Source organism: Rousettus aegyptiacus, unplaced genomic scaffold, assembly GCF_014176215.1.
Source record: "Rousettus aegyptiacus isolate mRouAeg1 unplaced genomic scaffold, mRouAeg1.p scaffold_m13_p_3, whole genome shotgun sequence".
Taxonomy (NCBI): domain Eukaryota; kingdom Metazoa; phylum Chordata; class Mammalia; order Chiroptera; family Pteropodidae; genus Rousettus; species Rousettus aegyptiacus.
This window is the reverse complement of record NW_023416306.1, coordinates 8,647,245-8,670,294: the sequence shown is the minus strand read 5'-3', so window position 1 is coordinate 8,670,294 and position 23,050 is coordinate 8,647,245. Positions and strand designations below refer to the sequence as shown.

The window sequence follows — 23,050 nt, the reverse complement described above, 5'->3', positions numbered from 1 at the left end:
GCTCCGACATTGACCCGCCGAGAGATATCGGCTGGTCCATCTTATCTCCGGGAGCCTCAGTTTCCACTTACGTAAGGGCCATTTACCCTAAAGGAGACCACATACGTAGACTCTTCAGAACCTTGCCAGGTATCACGTGGACACACAAAAAAATGGGAGTTCCTTTTGCCTCTCTTGCCGGCCGTTACTCAAACTCCTCACCCTGAGGAAGGCCTCCTTGGAGCTTCCCTCAGTTCCTACGCTGCTCCTAGGACGAGGTGCTGAACGGGGAAGGTCTGTGGAGAGGAGCTTGCACGAGGGCAAGGATGAGGCTGTGGTCTCCATGGTGAGACTTGTTGCCAAGGGAACAAGACTCCAAGAGCCCTGGGTCTGACAGTTGGGTACTTTTGCCACAGGATCTCAGAAAGGCTGATTTTCGGTGGACCTGAAACCCTGGTGGGCAGCCAGGCCAAGGCCAGGCCAAGTGAGAGGTGGCTTCTGGCTCTGCTGGGCTTCTGCTATTGGGGTGTGAGGGGCTGCGGCTCCCCTCACGCAGCTGCTTTTTATGGATTGACTTCATGGAGCCCCTACTTTGAACCAGCCACGGTGAATCCTTAAACCCCCAAGACACAGGGACTGCCACCTCTATTTATCTGTCAGGGAACGTGAGGATCAGAGGAATATCTACCCGGGTCAAAGTCACACACAACCGGGAAGGGGAAGAGCTGGAATTAGAACTCAGGCAGCGAGCCCCCCAGGTGACGGGCCTGCTGTCACAAGAGCTGAGGGACACGATCCTTGGGAGAGGGCTCCATGGAGCCACATCCAACCTGACCCCGGCACCCTCCCCCGGCATCACATCTGGGGGTTTCTGGCTTCAGACTCTGACATAACCCAGCAGCGGGCACTCAGTCAGTACTGGTTTACATTCATTCCTGAGGTTATATGCAAGTTGTACAACCTTAGGCAAATTACTTACTGTTTCTGGCCCACGGCTTCCTTATCTGTAAAATGGGCTCAACACAGCACCAACCTCACAGGGCAGTTCTGAGGAATCAGTAATTGACTGCAGAGCAAATGCTTGGCGTGGTGCTCGGCACTCAAGGAAACCAAAAGCTCACCATCAGGTATAAGTAGCAATTTATAAATTTAGAGTCGTGTCCTCAACTTTATTCCATGGAACACTGCCCCCACAGAATTTTACCAGGAGGAAGAAATGTTCCATGCTCAAATACTTGTGGGTACACCCTGGGCTAAACGAAATCACAGATTCCTTCAGGCAGGACTTCTCAGAGCCTTTGAAATGCCAACGAAGGTTGAGCATCGAGCAGAGGAAGGTAAGTGCAGCATTTCCCAGATTTCTGGCAATAGAACTCCCACTCCTTTTCCCATGGAGCCACCTTGCGGGTCATCCACGTTCTGAGAAACCACACAGATTTGGTTCTGCAGCATTTCACGTGCATTTGGGACAGGACTGCTTTTCGGATGTTCTTTCGTCTCTTACAGAAATTAATCCTTTATTAGTTTCATAGCGTCCTCTGTTTATTTTGTTAATAGCAAAAAAAAAGTTCAACCAAAGGCCGTTACCGAGCTTTGTTACAAACTCGACATTCATATTCAGCACTATTGAATTGCTAAGGCCGGGCAGGGAGGAAGCCTGTTGTAACTTTGGTATCAGATAGACCTGGATTCAAAAGCCAATTCTGCCACTTACCCATGTGTCGTCTTAGGCAAATGGCTGGATTTCCTGGGGCCTCGATTTGCTTAGAGTGAAATGGGGCTGAGACCTGGGGCTTGCAGAATGGCTATGAGCATTACAGGAGACAATGCACGTACAGCACCAATCACAGTGCCAGGCACTCAGTAGGCGGTCAGCAAATGTGTTCCTTCTCCTGCTCGCACCTCTGTCTTATCTGTCCCCTCTTGTGGGGGCACGGTATAGTCTATTAATTAGTTCTGCAGCGTTCCCTTTGTTCTAAAACCATCTCTTTCAAACCTCAAGGGCTCTCTGGTCCCTTGCGCTGGAGGAGGCTGAGGTATGGGAAGGCAGCTGGTCTTCCCCTCGTTTTGCATATGAGGATTTAATAGGCTTTGATCAGACTCTCCTCAGCCTTTATCCTCCCAAACTGAGGAGCCTTCATCTTCCCCATCTGTCTTTATATAACCCTCAGCCCAAACTCTGACACTTCTCTGATCGGATCAAGTGGGACTACAGGATAGTTGGGCGGATCTGGGTTCAAGTCCCAACACTGACACTTCCTGTGTGACTTTGGACACACTCCATGACTTCTCAGAGCCTCCATTTTCTCGGCTCTAGAAAACCTCATCTATTTTCCCAGAAGGCCAGGTATGGGTCGGCTGGCCCATAGTGACATTCTAGGCAGGCCATCCACCAACGCTCTATCGCTAACATGCAGCTCCTTCCTGAGACTCAGCAGACGGCTTTCCTTCCCGACTCCTGAATGTGGCATTCAAGGCTCCCAAGGGCTTCTTCAGCCTCAAGTCTTACTACTCCTTTCCATCTGCCACCATTCCTGTCGGGCGATCCCCAGTTATGCCTGAATAGTACTCATATTTCGGATTCGAACCTGTTGTGGACCCCTCTACCTGGTCTGTCCTCCCGTCCGGTGACCTGCGACACGGCCCACCTCCACTGCTCATCTGTGAAGCCCTTCCCGAGTAAAACGAGCCACTCCCTCTAGGCCATCACGACCCCATACACGTCCCCCATCCCGACTGAGCCCACTGTACTGCAGAGGTATGTCTCTCTCCCACTGGACTCACTTCCTCTAGCTGTGCCGCTTTCTGGCTGGGGGGCCCTGAGCGAGTCCCCTCACCTCGCTTAACCTTAGCTTCTTCATTTGTAAAGTAGAGATAACAATCCTTTAAGTTTAAGGAGGTTCAGGTTTAAGGAAAGCTCCAACACGGCGCCAGGCACAGAGCCGGCGCCTCGGTCAGTGCTGGTTCGTGGGTTCGAGCAGTTACGAGACACTCCTCTGCCAGCCCCTCAGCAGGGCGAAGAGGGTGGCTTTTGGCTACAAGCAGGAGCAACAGATCTGAAGACCTGAGCCGGCTCCCTAGGACACCCCGTTGCCCCTCCCCAGAGCCCAGACAAGCTTCACAGACAGATGCCATGTGCAGGATTCACATTTATTGGTTCAAATACAGTACCTAATATTTTCTAAACATGCATTTCACACTAATTGGTCACATTTCCACAGGTAGTCAATTCACAGAAAAGGGCCCATCCCTTGCCAGCTGGCAGGGTGGGAGGTAGCAGAGGGCCTGGGTAGCCTGCAGAGCCCGCCAACTGTCATTTGGTCATGCAGGGCTGATGGAGCCAGGCTGGCGGGTAGCCCTTGGCCGGCCCTTTGGGGACAAGGGCTCAGAGACATCCATTTACCTGATTCCTACACAGGACTGTGGGTAGAGGTGGACCTCGGGTAGGTCGCCCAGTGCTGGGCTCATGGATGCATGTGCCGCCGGAGCCCCTGACGGGGTAGTGGGAGGCGGTGCTTCCTGTGCCCTGAACCACAGGAAGGAAAAGGAGGCCTCTTCAAGGGGGCGGCTGGCCCCCGGCTGGGCAGGTGTGGCGGACTCCCCAGACATGGCCCAGACATCACAACGCACCCACAAGCCCCTATCGCAGGCCTGGGATGGCAACACAGACAAAAACACCAACAGGCCAGGGCGGGCAGGGCTCCGCTCCCCACAGAAACATGTAAACAGAGCAGGAGCTGCGGCGTTCGTTTCCCACAGGATCTCCCGGAGAGGAATCGACCGGGATGTCAAGAGGTAGTTTTTTTTTTTTTTTTTTTCTTTTTCATGGAAATTTGAATCAACAACATTATCACCTATTATAAGACATTTCAGAGAAAGAAAACAATGGTCACCGAAGAGCAAAAATGATACTCTGGCTGGCAGGGCTGGCTCCAGGATCTGGAAGAACAGCCTCCACCAGGAACACGACTTTTTTCCTGGGCTTGGAGCAAGGTCTGGCCCGACTCACAGCTTTGCTTTGAGCCTGCAACTGATTTCTGGGCAGGCTGTGGCCCATTTAGGGCTACAGGCCCGCAGCAGGCAGGCCAGACAGGGACTGGATTTGGCCAAGGGACCAGTGTCTCATGAGCTGGCAGAGGCAGGGCCACTGTGGCTCATGCTCCAGGGCAGCCAGAAGCCTTCACGTCTCCAGGCAGCCCAGGCCTGGTCAAAGAGGGAGGCCCGGCTCGTGCCCAGATGTGTTATGCTCTCTGGGGCTCCTGCCTCTGAGGAAAACAGTCCAGGTCTGGCTCCCAAGCCCAGAAAAGAAGCGGTTGCTCGTGGCAGACAAGAGAGGGGTTTCTGGGGACCCTGTAATTAAATACACATCCCTGAGCTGTGGCCCTAGAAACCCATGTCTCAAGGCTAACCAGTTTCCAGCACCTGGTGGAATGATTGCCGTTTCTCATCCTGAGACACAGATAAAACGTCATTCACAGACACTGGACATTGATGCTCCAAGCCAAGGAAGAAGGGAGGGGCGATACCTGCCAAGGCAGGGGGCGCGCAGGGGATGCCCGTGGGTCAAGCTGGGGAACGGAAGAGAAGTGGGTGTTTTGCTTAGCTTTTGGGGCTTTTTTTTGGGGGGGTTTTGGTTTTTACTTTAAAAAATCAGTAAAGAAAATAAAAGGGCTAGTCTGAAAGACTGGATTTCTTAAAACAATTGCAAAAGTTTAAAAAGCAACAGGGAAAAAAGACAGAGACCAGGGGCCCAGAGCTAAAGACTTGGAACCACTGCTCAACTCCCTGCCCTGCTGGGAGGCCAGCGGCCCTTTCCTTTGGCCAGCCTTGGACTTGACTTAGATGTCGCCTACGCTAGGGTTATCTGTCTTCATCTGTCTCAAGCCCCAGGAAATCGAGAACAAACTAAGGTGGAAAATGGGTCATAGAGCACGGCAGGCAGCTCAGAGAGCTCGAGATATTAAGGACCTGGTGACATACTGGCCACTGGCCACTGCAGGTACTCACTTCCCTGGGGAGGGGTGGCAGGTTCGTGTAGAGGGGGTGGCCACTGGGTTGCCATGGAGATCCCTAGGTTCCCTCTGTCCCTCCTCTGGTTCTGGAGAACAGGACGGGGCGGGGGCGGGGGGGAGGGGTTCCTGCCTGCTGCCTTCTATTCCTAGAGGTTCACCCACCTCACCCGTGGGCCGGGCGCCTGAGCCAGGTGGAGTGCTTTGAGACAGGTTCTGGGGAGCTTCTCCAGACTGAGGGCGAGACCACCAAACCTTGTGAAAGACGCCACTGGTCTACAAAGGAGCCAGAGAGCAGAAGTTGTAGGGAAAGTTCCAGGATCCCAAACTTTTGTCTTGGGTCGAGAAAACATTCAAAGGGAAAGAAAGGGAAAAGCTTGTATGTTTCAACACAGCGCAAGGAGGTGGGATTCGCCTTGACCACAGAGCGTTCAGGGTCATATTTTTATGGTGGAAAAATTCTCACTCGAAGTGAGTGCTGTTGGTGGCAGTGGATCAGAGAGGACAGAAGAGAGGGGAATTAAGAGACCACACGCACGACTTTTCTTCTTCCACTAGCAAAAAGGCTACCTGTTAACCAGACATTATGGGAAGAAAGGCAAAAAACAAACGCATCAAACCGCCCCCTCCAACTTTTCTCTGTGTCCTTCAAACCAAATTCACAAATACATCTAGTGGTTGACCTAATGTCTCCACACCGCTAGCTACACTCCTACCTTCTCCTCATAATACCTGAGTTTGCAATGCAACACATTCACTTTACCCTGTTTAAAAAAAGCCCACATCATAAAAGGACCGGGTGCAGAAGACGTTACAGGCGGCCGCAGGTCAGGCTCCGGCTCAGAACACACGGCCACTTGGCTCAGAGATTCTGCAGGGCTGTCGGCAATGAATGGGCTCTTTGTTCTGTGGAATCTGCTGCAAACATTTGTAAAAATGGATTTGTACAATGGCAACTTGCAGAACCTTTCCCCCCTCCACAAATTAACAACTTGCTCTGTTTAATGCTGCATTATTGGAGAGACATGTTCTTGCCTCATCAGAGAGCAATTTCCTTTGACACCCAAACACAGCCAGTAAAATGTTTAAGAGAAAAGCCATCTTAAAAAAATAATAATTTGACAGACTGAGATCTAAGCAAAGAGAGATACTGCACACGGGAGCCGTCCTGGAGGAGGGGTCTCTGATACATGTCTCTCCTGCGTTGAGGAAAGCAGCTCGGAGTCTGACCTGTGGCCAAAGAATGTGATCTAGTTGGTTAAAGGAAACAGTCAGGGAAACAAAAATATTGTGAACTGGGAAATAAACAGATACACACACACGAATCTTCCCACTGACATATGGAAACTGTTCTGGTTAGAGGTTTTCCTGAGGAACACACCTTTCTTTCTCAGAGCAGTTGGGGGACTGGCAGTAATGCTCTGAGTTTTAGATCCATTGAGGGACAGTCATCACTCTGCTGGTACCCGTAACTTCCAGTGGAAGGAAAATTTTACGACCTGACGCAGACCATCCAGTCTGCACACGATGTGGTGGCCCACTGGTCAGTTTGCTAGGCTGAGCTGGGAAGAGAGCAAATGACCTTTGACGAAACACACAGGAGGTGCTAAAGGCCCTTCAAACCCACCCGGGGACACACCCCTCTGGTCTGTCGGCTGCAAGGTACCTGGGTGTAGGTGGGGACAAGCGCAGTAGTAAGGCAGGAAAGGGAGAAGCACCTGAGAGTTCCAAGACCGATATGGTGTGGCCACTGGCCAAAGCCAAGAGGGTCAGGAACACCTTCTGGGACAAGGCGGGGCAGGGAGCAATAGAACAAGGGGTCCGGGCCGTACCTGCAGAGGGGGCAGCCAGACCCTTAGAACATGAGGTAGTTTAAAGCCCCCTCCCCTCCAGGTGCTTGGGACTGCAGCCCTCCGGGCCTCGGGCAGCCAGGCTGCTGGTGCTCCAAGGGGCAGCTGGGCCACTCTGGCCCGGGCTTTCAGTTCTGGGGAAACCTAGTCTCGTTTCGGACAGATTAGGAGAACTTGGAGTAGAATGTAAGGGCGAAAATTCTGGTCAGCAGATGGGTGAACAGTCCTCCTCCACTGTTTGAAAAAGAGACTACGGGTTTTAGATTCAGTCCTGGGGTGGGGTGAGGTGGGGTGGGGGAGGGACAGAGAACTCCAAAGGAGGAGTGTCTATTCTTTCAGCAGTCTGAACTTTGTCCCACTCCCCCTTTAAGAAAGCAAGGTGAAAGGAGAATAAATCACTATGGGGCACCAGGATTCAGAGCATGACATTTTGTTCGGCTGTTTTTTTAGAGGGCCAATAGGAAGTCAGATTTGTAAAGGAGAGGCAGGGAGTCTAGGAAGGTAGGCCTTGGTCTATCTACGCAAGGAAACTAGGTAGCTGTGAGCCCCGAGGGAGCTGGCAGGCGAGTCCCAAGGGTTACCTTATCGCCAGGACTCTGCCTGGATGAAGGTTGCCGGTGGCAGAAACCGACGGCGGGGGTTCAGACGGTGGGAGGGAGGCCGCACGGAGAGGTGGGAACAGACACCCTCCCCCCTGAGGACTTGCTGGAGGCGGGACACCGAACTTCGATTTGGTCACTGTGCCGCACTCTGCCAGCCTTCACGCCCTCCAGAGTAAAGGGTCGGCTCCCATCCTCGCCCCCCGCCCGGCTCCACCTCCGGCTGGCCCGCTGCTACGCTCAGTGAGCCTCCTAATGCCGCTTCGCCCGTTATGGTGTGTGCTTTTACCTGGCAATTCTGTGGCTAGAAAAAGGCAGTTTGCTCTCCGACAGACAAATGTCTGAGTCTGCTGAGAACACGCGGAAAAAGCAGGGATGGCCACACCCCTCCCTTTCCACTGAGGTAGTCGTCGTCAACATTATGGAACTAGTCATTTCGGCCCCATCCCACCCTCCCTCAAAATACAAAAGAACTATCTCTAAACAATGACAACACTGTAACATTAAACATCTTCACATTCTGTAAACTGCAAGGAAATGCATCGGCTGCATTCACACAAAAGCATGTGCATCATGTTGAAGGCCATACATTCAACTCTGTCGTGAAATAAATATATAGAAAAATGAGCTTAAAAAAACAGACAAACAAACAAAAACTCTTCTTGCTATGGAGGCAGCTGGAAACACTGCTCCGCCGCCTCCACGCTGGTCTCTCTGGCTCTTTCTGCTGGAGCCTGTCCTGCCCGCCCAAGGCTTTGTGGCTGGCCTGAGGAGGGGCGCTGGGGACAGGTCATTCCTTGCCCGCACTCGTCTTGCAGGAATGCAGCACCACCTTAAAGAGAAGGGGCAGCTGCTCCAAGGGAACGTTCACCATTTTTCCTGGGGACAAGGTGGGAAAAGAAGAGTTAGCAGCAGCTGCTGAAGGAAGAGCCTCTCCGTCTCCTCCTGGGCTGGTGAAAGGAGCGTGTCACCCTGTTGAGTGGCTGGGGCAAGGAAAGCGCCGGAGCATCACACAGGTCAGACGGATGGGCTGAGGTCCTGACGCGCAGGCCCGTTCTGGTGCCCTAGGGACTCTAGTGATGGTGCCAGCTAGAATCACGGCCACCGCCCAGGGAATATTTGCATTACCTCATTTAACTCTCACGATATTTCTGTGCGGCAGATATTACTTTTATCCCTATTTTACAGATGAGGAATCTGAAACTGAGAGGTATTTCCAGATGCTCTGTTAGAGCTAAAATACCATGAGAAACTTAAATCCTGTTCTTTTTTTTCCTGATAGATTCTCTAGCGTTCTATAAAACATTGCTCTTCATAGTAGTTTGATGGGTTAATAAAAGTACTGAGGGGAAAAGAGATGGAGGTGTCACAGGGGCGAATAATTTGAGAAATTCAGGGTTAGAAAAGGTATATAGGTTTCTTCGCTGGAGGACTTCTCAGAGTATTCAATACACTCTGTGAACAGCTCAGGCTGTGGTCCTCTCCTCCCTGTCAGTACCTCAGAATCACCTGGGGAGTCAAAAAAATACCGATGCTCCGGCCACACTCCACACCAATCAAAGCAGACTCTGGAGGTGCGACGCAAACAGGTATGTTTAAAAAGCTTCCCAGGAGTTTCAAAGTGCTTCTTGGGTCAAGAACCCAGCTCTGTGGGGGAGCTGGGCATAGTTACTGACTTCTCTTTATTTCAGAGAGCACCTGATTAATATCTAGTTTGGTACAACATAGTTTTGAAAACACTGAGACATAAATATCAAAATATCCCTAAGATTCCAAAAGTTTAGGTCCAGTTCATATCTGCTAGTTTACTTTGGCCCAAAAAGTAGAAAAAAAAATTGTTTTGTCAAATAGAAAATTTTTTTTTGACAAGAACAATCTCAATCTAGAAGTCACATTTCTGAGCTGCCCCTCAGTATGTGCTGGGTAACTATATAAACATGAACCTTTACCAAATGAAGTTAATGCAATAACAACTAAAGCCAAGATTTTATATTTAAATGGACCTACTAAATGTCAAGAAGCTCAGATGGGAGTCAAGACCACAAAACAAAAATTCCTTTACAAACATAAGATTTTTGAGAATTATTTTAAAGATATTGTTTTAAATGAATGATCCCCTAAAACCTATAGGCAATTCTAGGAAATGAAGTTGATTTTTAAAATTGAGATATAGTTTTTAATTCACATACCATAAACTCCACCCTTTTAGAGTAAACGATTCAGGAAATGAAGTTAATTTGAGAAACTCTGAGCCGGTTTCCCCAACCACAGAATGGCTATAATATCACCAACCTTCCAGAGATTGTCCTGAGATTAAATGATACGTAACTTACGAAGTACTCTGCATGTTATAAATCCTAAGGAAATGTCAGATTCTCTTCCCTATAAACGTGACACAAACTTCTCGTTATGATACAACTTTGCTGAGGGCAAGGGCAGGAGTGCTTTTATGCGGCTGCTGATGGGCCTGGCACAAGCATCCTGAGAACACTGCCTGCCGCCTTCTCTTCACAAGATCTGCTCTTCGCAGATCTAAGAGAAGCAAGAAAAGGCTGGAAGCCCAGCACCGAGAACGTTACCTGCAATATATCGAATCTCGGGTAAGCACATCATGAGGTCCGGAAAGCGGTTGGGCTGATGTGTGTATTTATATTCGGTGAAATCCTGGCAAATGTACCAGTATCGCTTGTTCAGCTGCTCCAGCTGCGAGGCACTGGCCAGACCCCTGATATCTGTGAAGAAAATCACACAGGAAATGGGAGAGGTTTTCTAATGTGGAAGAAACACTAACTCCTTGAATAGGTGCATCTTAAAAGTCATTACATGTCACGAGATCTTTTTTCTTTCTGACATGGGGGAACAAAGGTCTGGATGACAGAAATCAGATAAAGAAGGAAAAAAAATATACAGGACAATCACTAGACCGAGCCCCTTGAGGGCTAGGCTGCATCTTTCTGAACTTCATACTCAGCTCCCAGCACAGGTCTTGGCATAAAACAGGCACCAGTGGATGTTGAACAACTGACTGAATGATCTACTTCTCCTAATTTTATCCTTCACAATCTTTAAATCTGCCCTTTGCCGGAGTCCATCAGAAACCTTGCTGATACCCGCACACTCAGGCTTGTACATGTGCTCACACACGGTCTCCTGTGTTTCTGCTTGCACCCTTCTGTCTGGGATGTCACTCAGTTTCTTCTACAGAGATTTCTTTCTCATTTCTCTACAACCCCCCCGCCACTGCCTTTTTTATATATAGAATATAGATATTCTATATACAAACCTTATTCGACCTTTGAGGCCCAGCTTGGATTTCTCCTCGAAGTAGCTGCTACTGATCTCCCCCCATCTGAAGCCCAAATCATGTGCCACGTGCCATCACAGTATATTTCTTGAGGCCGGGGACCTAGGGTCTAATTTATTTTTCAACGTCTTTAATGCTCACCACAGGGCCTGGCCTAGAGGTGGCACGCAGGACGCCAGATGAATGCATGCATGGTGTGGGAGCAGGAGGAAGAGGTCTGGCCAGTGTGAGCAAGGAGGGGGGACCCAGAGTCTCCGGACTGAGTGCGGAACAGAGCACTTATAATGTCACAGGCAGCGAAACAGCCCAATTCCACTCTGAGAGTAAAGCACTCATGTGCTACTTTCGAAAAACAATCCAACTTCTCCTTCACACTCTGGTTCCCGGCAGCCACCAAGTGCCACTTTGCAGGTAATGCTCCACACAGACCGCATCCAGCACACCGCTAACTAAAAGCCATGCTTGACACATGTGTGAGCTTTTGTGCCCCCCCCCACTTTGCCTTGCAGGGACTGTCAGAGCCACTGCCGGCCTGGTGTAGAGGCCTTATCTCCGCTACTTTCATCAGTCACTCTGCTCTTCTTCAGTCACTGGTAAACTTGGTACGTATTTTAAATGACGCATGTACTGTCCTTGGTGTCTGCGTTTAAATGCATTGAAACTGACTAAACAAAGCGAATCCTCTTCCTTCCACTATGAGTTATAGAGACTGTGGCATTTAGGTTTGAGGAACAACTTGAGAGCATGCCCTGCACTACAGAGGGGCAGGGTGATGATGAGGGGAGCACAGGCCTTCCGAGATTAGAACCCACATGGTGCGTCAGACTGTGTGACAGTCCTGAGGATAAAGGGAGCATGAAACATGAGGGCAAATGCTCGCTGGCCAAACACTGGCCAAACAAACAAACAGAAACCCCTTCTTCCCACCCCACAAGCCACTCACCTTGATTTAAGAAGTTAATTGCTTTCATGCAAGCATACTCCTCATTGCTAACCTTTAGCTGATGGAACTTGTGATACAGATAGATGAGCCGCTCGATCACCTCCATCCCTTCATCACTAAATCTGGGGAACAGACACAGGTGTTAGCAGTGGGCTCTGACACCAGTGGAAGCCAGGGGAGGGAAGACAGAGGTCTCCTACGGCTCCTTAAGACACCTAATGTAGGAAAGAGAATGGGGGAAATGGAATCCAGAACCATTTATGAAGCACAGCTCATGCAAGCCGCTGGTCCCAAGGTCAGGTGGGGTCAATCGAATCTAAGGTCAAATCCAGCTCCATCACATGAAATCTACCAGACCTTGGGAAAGTCATTTGACCCCTCTAAGCTCTGAGGTCCTCCTCCGTACAATAACAATGCTTGCCTGCTTGGGGTAACAAGGGCCAAAGGAGGTTTGGGATGTAAATGTGAGAAAATGACATTCTTAACGTGCTCCTATTGTCGAGACGCAGCCTGCAGTGTCAGTGGTGGCTGCCATGGTGACTCTACACCACAATGCAGAAAAGGCTGTGGGCTGCATTTGCTTAGGCTCCCGTTTCCAGCAGGGCTGAGGTTAGGCACAGTGAACATTTTTATTGACATTCCTGACTTTGTCTAGGAAGGGAGGGAAACAGTGACTGAGCCTCCGTGCCACGCCGGTCTCTGTGCCGTGCACTTTATATGCATTATCTCACTTAATTTTCTCAGCCCTATGGGCTAAGGGAGATTATCAACACCGCTGTACGGATGAGAAAATGAAGTTCAAGGAAGAGAGGGGCCAGTCCACAAGCTTGTAGCTAGTTAGTGGCAGAGCTAGAATTTGGAATCTGGTCTAACTCCCCAAGGCCTTGGCTTTCCCAATAGCTAAGGTGGCACCCCCTGGCAGAGAAGACTCAATGCTCCTTTCTTGGGATTAGCAGGAAGCTCTGTGAGGAAAGATCAAGTTTTAGGCAAAGGAGCCCCAGGCTGGGGGACTAATACTCTGCGTCATAGTGGGGAATGTTGCATGTCAGAGATGAGACACCATCGAATCAAGGACACAAAGGTTTAATGGGGAAGTGGGCAATTATGAAAGCTGAGGTCAGGCCCAGCCTCTGCCCCCAGGAGTGGGCTGGACTGTGGGCCAAGGTGAGCTCCCGACAGGCCTTAGATACATCTCAGATACATGCTCGGCCCAGAACCGCTTCTTGGCGATTATGTTCAGATCTGGGAGCTGCAGCCCAGTGCCAGGTAAGAAGGCCCTAACTGGGTAGGACCCAGAATACCTGCAGATGCACTACTGTTTTCTGTGCTGACTGTGAAGGCCTTGCAAGGGCTCGGCTTCCTGGGCAAGCCGGATATTTCCCTTCACCTGGGAAAGCCTGGCTCTGGCTGAGGCCAGAGGCACCTGCACCTCACAAGCACCAGGGGGAGCTGCAGAGCAGCTCCTGGTAAACGGAGCTCTGACCGTCTGCCTCAAGGCCGGCTCCCAGTTACACAGAGCTTGGGGCTTTCTCTTTCAGCCTGCTATCTGAGCTACGGTGGCTGACTCTGTTTCCCTCTGCTCCTGGCCCACCGGCTTTTACAGCTTTATTGATATTTTCCCAGACTGGCTGACAGACAAATTTATACTGAATAACCACTATAAATAACTTTACCTCCCATTTTACCACTTATTGAATGTTTGCTCCTTGCCAGGCACTTAGTTAAATATTCTATATGCATCATTTCACTGGATACTCCCAGTAAGTGACCCAAATGGATGTTATAACCTTCCCTGCTCACATGTAGAAACAAAGCTCAGAGGTTATTTACTGTGCCCCTACTACATTCTTACAGTTAACTCTCCTGGCGACTTTTGAGATTAGTAATGCCACCTTGTTAGGGGTGAGGAAGCAGAAAAGATGCCTTCCCCAAGGTTTCCAGTCCATTTTCTAATTCTAAGCCTGACACTCTCTCGGCACTACACCATCTCCCCGTGCCTGTAGCTGGTAACTGGGGAAGGCTACCACGCGCCGCCGCGGGGCCCTCAGGAGCTCTCTGTTCCACAGCAACAGCCCAGGGCCCCACCCGGAGCGGGTGCTGGTTTCTCGGCGCACAGAGTTGCCCTGTGGAGCTCCTGTTCAGCGGAGACTCCTAGGCAGCGAGCGCACCCCGCGGAGCAGGTCACGCCCCGTCACAGTACTTGGTTGGGTATTTCTGTTCTCAAGAGGAAAGGGTCTTCGGCGCAAATTCCCTCTAGCGTCTGCTTGGAGGGGTGAGGCAGGGGTCGTCCAGGTAGGGCGCAGCAAAGGGGGGTGCAGTGTCGGCATCTGTCTGCTGGCGGTGTAGCGAGCGAAGATAACACTCTCTCCCTTAATCAGCAACCTCTCACCCCAAGTGCTCGCTCTGGCACTGCACAGCCTGCAGGTGTGTGGCTGTCAGCCAGACCCCTGGCCAGGAGTGCCAAACCTACTCATGGCTGAGTCTTGACCTGAGGGGCACAAAGCAGCTCCCGAGTGCCTGGCCTGAGCATATGCCCCAGATCTGCCCTTTCTCTTGGGAAGAGCACATATCTCTTTCCCAAATTTCTTAGGACGGGCTACCATCGCGGACCCCTGGCAGTGTGGCGGAGCTGGCAGCTAGCCCAGCAGCCCCCACTCAGTCTTCGCAGCCTGACTGCAGAGCTTTCTTCCACAGCCCGCATCCCACCCCTTGATAAACAAACTGTTCTCTGTCCCATGGGCCTGCTTCCGCCCGCAGCCGTGCCTCCTCCACATCAGCCCACTCCACAGTTCCAACGCCCCTGTATTCCCGTCTACAAGTTATCAGCATTCAAAGCCAGAAAGTTGGACAAACACACCCATTCTTCTTCTAGGTTCCCATTACGCAAGCATGCTAGGACAAGGAAAACATTCCTGCCAGGATCCCCCAAACCACTGGACCATTCAGTCAGCAATTGAAGCTGACACTATATAAGTTATGTCCCATTAAGGGGGCTGAGAGGCCCAGTTGTCTCTTTTTCATTCATCTAAATGCACCTACCCCCAGGAGCAGTCACACCAGCCACAACGGTAGAGGAACTGCCATCCCAGTACCCACATCAGACTCCAAGATGAAGAGTAAGACTGGCTCCAGGACACATTCCAGAAAGTCGAACTTTCCAGAAGGCTAGAGAGTTCAGCATAGGGTAATGGCGAAGAGCCTGGCTTTGGAGCACAAAAGATTTAGGTAATAATCTTAACTCCATCTCTTTCTAGCTTTGTAGCCTTGAGTCTTCACCTCTTTGAACCTCATGTGCCTCATCTGCAGAACAGGGATAGTATTAGTACAGCCTTGTAGGGTGGCAGTGAGGCCTAAACAAATAATGTCTGCAAAGCACTTCAGATGGAATTTGGCACAATAAACAGTCTATAATCCTTAGCTATTATCGTTATTAATGGCATCGACGCCATCGCTCCCACTACCACAGAAAAAAGGAAAGACTGTGTGTGTTTCCTGAACCCTACAGCCCGGGTCTGAGCGGGAAGCTGGGAGGAAATTTCCAGAGACCTGGCAGAAACGGAGCTAATGCTCATGAGGCAGAAGTGCCCATTAAGGCCCATCCGGTGCAAGGCATCTTCTCCTGCGAGTGAAGGAGTCTTGATTAGGGCCGGGAGCAGTCTCTGGCTGGTGCTACAATCTGCTTTAAATCAAATGCGCCCGGCTCACTGTCCGATAACGGCCTGGTTAAGGAAGACGGGCACCATAAATTTGATTCGATATTTGAGAAGAGAAAAGGAGGGGGGTCATGTATCATCCGGGAAGAGCCTTTTCATGACAGCAGGAACTCACTTGCACCCAAGAGCTGTGAAAAAGTAAAGGCATCTGGGGGAGCGGGAGTAAGGCGGGGGCAGGCAAGGCAGGGAAGAGCTACGGCCAATTACAGACCCCCCGCCCTGCGTTTCCAGCAGAGCGGAGGCAGCTTTCCAGTGACGAACCTGGTTCCGGAGGTTTTCATAGTTCCATTTCCTCTGACCCCTTGGGCAGTTCCACATGCATCTCAGACTCAACAGACCCCAAATCAAACTCGGAGTGAGTGGCTCATCTCTCAGCCTGTTCTTCCCAGCTCCATTATTTCGGCTAAGACAACTGGTCTGGTGGCCGGTCTCTTCCCACTCACTGAAGTCCCACCGACTTTTCCTCCTTGCCACATCTTACCTCTGTGCTGCCCTCTCTACTCAGCGACACAGTCGCTGCTGCTTTGTCCAGGCCGTGCTTCCTTTTAGCTGAGCTATCGAACGGCCACCGACCCAGATGCCGTCCTCTAGCCTCGTCTGTGTCAATCCATCCCGAGCTGTACAGCCACAGAGACTTTTCTAAAATGCAACCTGACCATGGCATTGGCTCCACTTAAAAATGTCCCATGACAATACTATTTAGAGAAAATCCAGATCCTTTAGATTGGCATTTGAGCACCTTCATGACCTGTCCTTTCTGCACCCTTCTCTCCAGCCACTCCTTCCCTCATCTCTGTCTCTCAGGTACGCTCTCTCTGCACCCTAATCCATGGGACTGCTTTTGGTTCTCCGCGAAAAGCAACCAGCTAGGATCTCTCATTTTCAGGACTTTGTGTAATTCTCCTGCCTTCATCCTGTTCTCTACATTCCACCTAAAAACCCCCATTTCAAGGTACGGCTCAAATGTCCCCCTCTGGCTCACTCACTCCCTGGTCTGTGCTTGCAGTCCCTCAGGTACCCCTCGATCTCCACCTGCCTCGCCCTAGACTGTGGGTTGTATTTCCTCCTATTTGCCTCCCAACCCCCGAACCGAGAACAGGGGCTCTCATCCCAGCCAGACCCCCGCCGGCATCATCTGCACTCCCGGCACCCCTCGCCCACAGCACACGAGCAGGCGCTCGGTACAGGGGCCTGGACTCCGAACTAACACGCTGACGTCCGACCTGCATTCTTCCATTGAAGGCTTCCACAGTGCAGTAAGAGTCCTAACAAAAAATCTGTTTTTTATCCTCAAACCTATTTGAGAGCTCAGGAGCAACTGATGTGTTCGAGTCAGCATTTCGACGAACTTTCTGCACTGTCCAGTAGAGCGGCCGCTAGCCACAGGTGGCTACTGAGCACTTGAAAAGTGGTTAGTGCAAGTGAGGAACTGAATTTTTAATTTCATTTAATTTTAATTAATTAAAATTTTAACAGCCCCCTGAGGCTACTACAATGAACAATGCAGCTCTAGATTCTCCTCGGATAGGAGCCTTCCTAGGAAATAAAAATTCCCTTGCTAATTCAGGTGTTACGGGCCCCTGCCTTGTTCTTGGGGTGCATGGGATTAGATACACCAGGGTGGGGTGCCTTATGAAGCTCAAGACCAGAGAGGCCCCACATGACCGGTGGTCGCAAAAGGCCTGGGAAAATCCATCACTCTACAGGGAGTGGAGCCCACTGGCTGAGGCCGACTCCGGAGGCAGTCCCAGGCTGCACTGGTAGATTCCAGGGAGGCCAGACCCACTGGGCCAGCTCTGCAAACCCTGGTGATATTAGAGCAGGCTAACTGCTATCCAAACACTCAGCCCAGAGTTACAGAGCCGGAGATAGGAATTTGATGGAAACAATGAATTAGAGGCTCAAGACAAGGGGTTAGGTCATTTGTAAAATCAGATAGCTCTGTTTACAGGACAAAGTGTCAGCTGGGTTCAAAACTCTGTCATATCGATCACTCTGAAGCCAGTAAACATCACTAAAAAGGAAAAATTAGAAAACCAGAAGAGAAAGTCAACACCCAGACTCCTCCCTTCCTCAGCTGTGCACAGGGCCCTCCAGGGTTTGGGGCTTTGCTTCTAGACAAAGTCTTGGCCTGTCTTTATGCCTCGTGATTGGGCGCCAGAGGGAGGTGTACCCCAGTCCTGTGTATAGACGTGTGGGAGCTGGTACCTCACCTTCTCCAGCTTTCATCAGTGGGGGCACTTTTTCTTCCCTCTTTTTTGGTGCTCTGGAATCCCATGCTTTCCATTATTTTAAACTGTCCAATAAAGATGAATTACTGAAATGGTCTATTTAAATATGATTTAAGAGTCTACACCCATGCTACCCTGATCCCACCTGATCTCAGAAGCTAAGCAGGGTTGGGCCTGGTTAGTACTTGGATAGGAGACCACCTAGGAGGACCGGGTGCTGTAGGTGTAAAAAATTTTTTTAAAAAATAATGAAAACAAGGAATTGTAAGCTGACAAGGTCCTTATAATCTGTGAGGTCAACCAAGGGTTGCCTCACCTGAAAAAAAAAATACACACACACACACACACACATATGATTTAAGCTATATTTTTCACATGGACAAATTAATAAGCCAAAAAAAGTTGTATCGACATCACTTTGTCTTGATTTGGGGGTGTCACCATGTGCTCCAGGTCTCCAAAGTGAGTGAATAAAAGATCTGTTCTACACAGGGAAGTCCGAAGGATCCTGGCCAGCTAAGATGAGACTTTATGCTAGAAAACATCAAGGAGAACAACAGTCTCTTAGCCCCATGCTCTCAGCATCTCGTGGCATCTCGGATGCACTGAAAGAGCCTAAGCTCTGCAGTTGGGCAGGTCTCTCTCATTTATAAAACAAACATAACCACGCCTATAATGCTGGAGGCTATGAGAAATAAGACAATCACATAAAATACTAAGCCCAGTGCCTGGCACACAGTAGGTACCGCAGCGACTTCTAGGTCTTGTTCTCAGATTGTAAACTACAGCTCTCGGAGGCCCTCATTTTACAAGTGAAGTTTAGATTTTTGTTTTTCCCAGATATATTATCTTGCCTCAGTAATCCAGATGTGATAAAGGTAACAGCTTAGCGCTCTGCTATGCTTTGCTGCACAATATCATTTACTCTCACAACTACCTTGCTGGGGAGGTTATCATCCCATTTGTTGTTTGTATTGGGATTATCCCATTTTATAAATTCAGAACCCGAGGATCACAGACTTGACAAAGGCTACAAAGCTAGTCAATGGCAGTGTGAAGATTCGGATCCAACCCTGTGTGGCTTTAATGCCCAACCTCTGGAGTGCCAGGTAACCCTGCAGCTTTGGGAACTCTTCCCCAGCCAGGAGCCCTCACCTGTGTAGTTCTTCATCAGAGGGTGAGTACTTGGCGGTGACGTCAGCCAGCTCCCCGAAGATCTGCTTGCTGTAAACGGTGAGGGAGGATAGCAGGATTAATTCCTGCCACGTGGAGCTCAGGAGGCACGTGTAATCCTTGATTGAGAGCTCGCAGAAGAAAGGCAGTTTCTTGATCCAGGCAATCTGCCTAAAGAGCAGCTCATCGGCCAGGCGGCAGAGCAGCGCAAACAGCTCTGCCTGGGTCACAGCGTATCTGGGGGCAGGACAGGAGCAAGTCACTTCCAGTGGCAGAGGGTGAGGTGAGGATGGGGGGCACAGGGAGAGGGTATGCCCAAGGGCACAAAGGGCCTGGGAGTGGGCTCCTTGCCCTTGACCATGGATCCCAGCTCTGTTCAATTCAGTCTAATGATAAAAGGGCAGGGCTGGGGCCAGCAGCGAGCTCAGGCCTTAAGAGAAGGTCTGGTGAGAAAAGGCTGCTGAGAAGAAAAGAGGCTTAGAAATCTGTACAATTAGCAGGGAGCATGACTTTGAATGTCGGTGTCCACTAACGGTTCATGTGTCAAGAGAAAATTCCCAGTCACTCCTGCACTAGTTTTGGCAATCGGGGCCCCATTAGGGGAATCTGGTACCCACCAAATACAGGAATTGGTAGAAAAACGAGCCTGGGCCAGACGGCTGAAAGAGCAGCTTTCCTGCTCTCACTGCGCCCCCTGGTGGTGAGAGTTCAGGGACTAGAGTCGCTCCGCCCTGCCAAGCTCCTGCTGGAGGAGGGAAGGAGCAGGGCGTTTCTCATCTCTGGCCTGGATGACAAGGGTCCAGATTTTCTTCCTCACGAGGCTCCTGGGCATGATTCTTCTCCACACCCTCCTATCCAGATTTATAAAGGTTTTGTGTGGCCTTCTTGTAGGTAGACATTTAAAGTTCCTCTCTGAAAGCAGAGACTAGCTTAAGAAATCTCAGGATACCTTTTGGAGGGTGTCTAAGTTTGGCAACACTCAAACAGCCTATGCTCCAAGCCAAAGGAGTAAGGAGTGCAATGGGAGGGGTGGGGGCTGCAGCCTGTGCTATCTAGAGGAGAGAGCCGACAGAGGGCTTTAAGGTCATCCCCTTCCGCCCACTCAGGCCTGCACACAGGGCACAGGGCACCAGGCTACCCATGGGTGTGTTGGCTAGAGATGCAGCCAGGCCACAACCTACTAGTGCCCTGAGTGCCTTGTTAAGGAGCCTGGACTTGATGTGTAAGTAAACCCAGAACTATAGCTTATCTTTGGCTCAGCAGCGCTGACTCATCCCAGACAAAAGCCCTTTACTCCCAATTCCCTAGGGACTGATAAAGAGCCCCAATTCTAAGAAAAAATATACTCAAGAGAAAAATGAAGGACCACTGACTTCAAAGAAAAGCACAGATCTGTCCTCTGATGCTGGGTCCTCACTCATCCCCAACTCATTCTGAAGCCCGAAGGTATAGCTGCCAGGGATGAAGGTGGGTGTGGGGCAGAGAACATTGTGAAGCCGCAAGGACAGGACAGGGCAGGACTCACTCACCCATCTTCGATCAACATGGGTGTGCCCAGTGGCTCCAGGTCCTCAGCTGACACGAGCTGGTGAATCAGACTGTACGACTGGGGATCCAGGCTGCGAGCTTGTGGGGGCAGAAGTGGCGAGTGGGCAGAATAGCTAAAAAGGTGCGGTATGTATTGATAGTGGGGAGGCACAGACATCCCCACGTACTGCTCCCTGAATGCCATGAATCCATTTAGTTCCACAGACCTGCTGGAGAGAAGAGTCTCGCATCAGGCAGAACCATGGCAGGCCTACTGCCTCCTCAGAGGAAATGAGCCAGAGGTGGCTCAGGTGGTCTTCAGCCACGCAGTCTGCCTTCATCAAGCCAGGGACATAATTAATGGTTACACACATCTCTTCCTTTTCAGAGAGAGAAAGAGACTGTGCGAGTGTATGTGTGGCCCACCACTAGACACCCAGGACCTGGCAGAGCAGACACTGAATAAATATTGGCTAAATGCATCCTTCATACAGGTGCCACATTTGGAGAATTCTTAATGGATACTCAGACTAGGTTAACAAAAGTGGGTGTGTTTTTTTTGGGGGGGGGGGTGCGTACAGGGGTTTGCGTTTTACTGTTAGGAAAACTAAGGCAGAGACAGGCTAAGTGACTTGCAAAAAACATATCCAGCACCTAGCAAGGAACTCAGCATGTGGCAACAACTCCCTAAACATTCAAAGGAAGGAACAAACTAAGGAACAACTGAAAGAATAAAGGTTATAATAAAATATGAAGAAAAAAGCAGATTCCTATTTTCCTTCCCTTTTTTGGAGAATTCTAGCCAATGTCAATTAAAAAAAAAAAAAATCCTACAGCTTTACCTAGCTGCATCTCTTATAAAAGGGGTCAGCAAACTATGGTCCAGGACCTGTTTTGGTAAATGAAGTTTTATTGGAACATAGCCACACTCGTTCATGTACCTATTGTGAATGGCTGCTTTCACACTCTGGCGACACAGTTGAGTAGTTGAGACTTAGACCGTAGCCCTGCAAACCTTAAAATACTTACTATTTGGCCTTTACAGACAGTTTGTTGATCTCTTTCCTGTAAGAAATATTTCTGGGCAAAGAAAGCCTTCCCTGGTAGCCAAGGGCTATATTGCAAACCTAACAACTAACTTAAGATACCATTCTTGAACCAAGAGTCTCTAAGTTGGTATTCCATGACAGCAGCAAATCTGACTAGGTTAAAAAGTTTTCGCTGTTTCTTAAAATTTATTTATTTATTTATATTTTTTAGGCTAGGCAACACTTGGCTGACCTCACAGACTGCCAAGGACCTTGTCGGCTTACAATCCCTATTTTTTTTTTTCATTTTTTACGCCTACAGCACCTCATCTTTCCAGGTGGCCTCCCATACAAGTACTAACCAGGCCCGACCCTCCTTAGCTTCTGAGATCAGACAGGATTGAGCTTGTTCAGGGTAGCATGGCCACAGACTCACTGTTTCTTAAAATTTATAAAGTGAAAATCTTCACTCTTGCTGAGGCAGAGAAATTATAACTTAATTTAATATTGTCAATGTGGCTTGTTTTATTTCAGTGATAAAGCAAATGCGAGAAAAGAGCTACATTTAACATGTCGTTCTGTTAGGTGAAGAATGTATGGGCACAGAGAGCAGCTACAGCACTTCATCGGTCTGCAGAAGAGACTGCTGACATTTTCAAGGTCTTTAGCAAAAAAAACCGGATTATCAAATGCTGTTGTGCATCATCCTGGGCCCTACCCCAAAGGACTGAGGGAGCAAGAGTACAATGGCTGAGACAGGCTGGCAGGAATACCCAGCCCAGAGGGCTCCTCATGGGTCCACTCTCTGGGTGACCCCTAGGTGATGCTGGGTTTGCCTTGAAGCTCACCTGGAGGACAGTGTGGAGCCTGGTGAAGGCTGGTTGCTCTCTGAAGCCCTGTTCCCAGGGGAACTGTGGTCGCTGTCACCATGGTTGCTCCAGTGATTGGCCTCTTCCTCAAATTCCTGCCCAGACATGATCCTTTCGATCTCTTCCTCTGATATCTTCGACAAGGAATTGGTACATGTTAGACTGTGTGCGCAGGACACCATCTGTTCCTTCTTTAGAACTGAGACAATATTTAAACCTCATGGGGATTTCCAGAAACCCAGATGCCCTTTCCTCCACGCCCATGACCAAGTCTCTCACTAATCTAGGACAGCTTGCCCCAGCACCATGGCTCACTTTTTGCCCATTTACCACCACCCCTGCAAGCCACAAAACCTCTAGGTTCTTCAACACTCCTCTTTGTCCTTGAGTGTAATCTTTCCTACCCCTGAAACACTACTTTCCAAATGTCACCTTCTTTGTGAATCCTTCTATCACTACCTAGACAAAATTTTAAGTCCTTCTTCTATTCACTCATAATTCTGTATATTCTGAGAGGGGCAGAATAGCATAGTGGTTAAGAATATGAATTCTAGAGTCAGACCACCTTTGCTCTAACCCAGATTCTGACACTTTCTAGTTGTACAATCTTGGGCAAGTCATTTAACTACTTGAACCTCAATCTTTCAGCTCTATAGTGGAGAGAATAGTATCTATCTCTAGGATTGTTGTGAAGATTAAATTAGTTAATATATTATCTATCACATGTATAGAAAAGGGCCTAGTATATAGCAACAATTATGGAAGGTTGACCAATGATATCTTCATCATTATTGTTATTTTTATAGCACTTATGGTAATGAATCA

General features: G+C 49.6%; 1 protein-coding gene and 1 pseudogene across 4 annotated transcripts in view; one reads left to right on the top strand and one right to left on the bottom strand.

Annotated features, from left to right (window-relative positions):
• Positions 1–7,928: 7,928 nt before the first annotated feature.
• The window catches only part of NR6A1 (nuclear receptor subfamily 6 group A member 1), a 183,938-nt gene continuing 168,816 nt past the window's right edge, over positions 7,929–23,050 (bottom strand). For 2 of the 4 annotated variants that reach the window (XM_016137417.2, XM_036218399.1), the window contains 6 exons: positions 22,205–22,359; positions 20,331–20,558; positions 18,784–19,038; positions 11,685–11,806; positions 10,017–10,169; positions 7,929–8,316 (listed from right to left, as the gene is read on the bottom strand). In XM_016137417.2, the coding sequence (XP_015992903.1) occupies positions 8,228–8,316; positions 10,017–10,169; positions 11,685–11,806; positions 18,784–19,038; positions 20,331–20,558; positions 22,205–22,359 (1,002 nt within the window). In that variant the 3' untranslated portion in view covers positions 7,929–8,227. Of the gene's footprint in view, positions 8,317–10,016; positions 10,170–11,684; positions 11,807–17,979; positions 18,163–18,783; positions 19,039–20,330; positions 20,559–22,204; positions 22,360–23,050 lie in introns of those variants that run through there. The other 2 variants (XM_016137418.2, XM_036218400.1) reach the window with 2 other exon arrangements.
• On the top strand, positions 17,746–17,854 carry LOC118600832 (annotated as a pseudogene).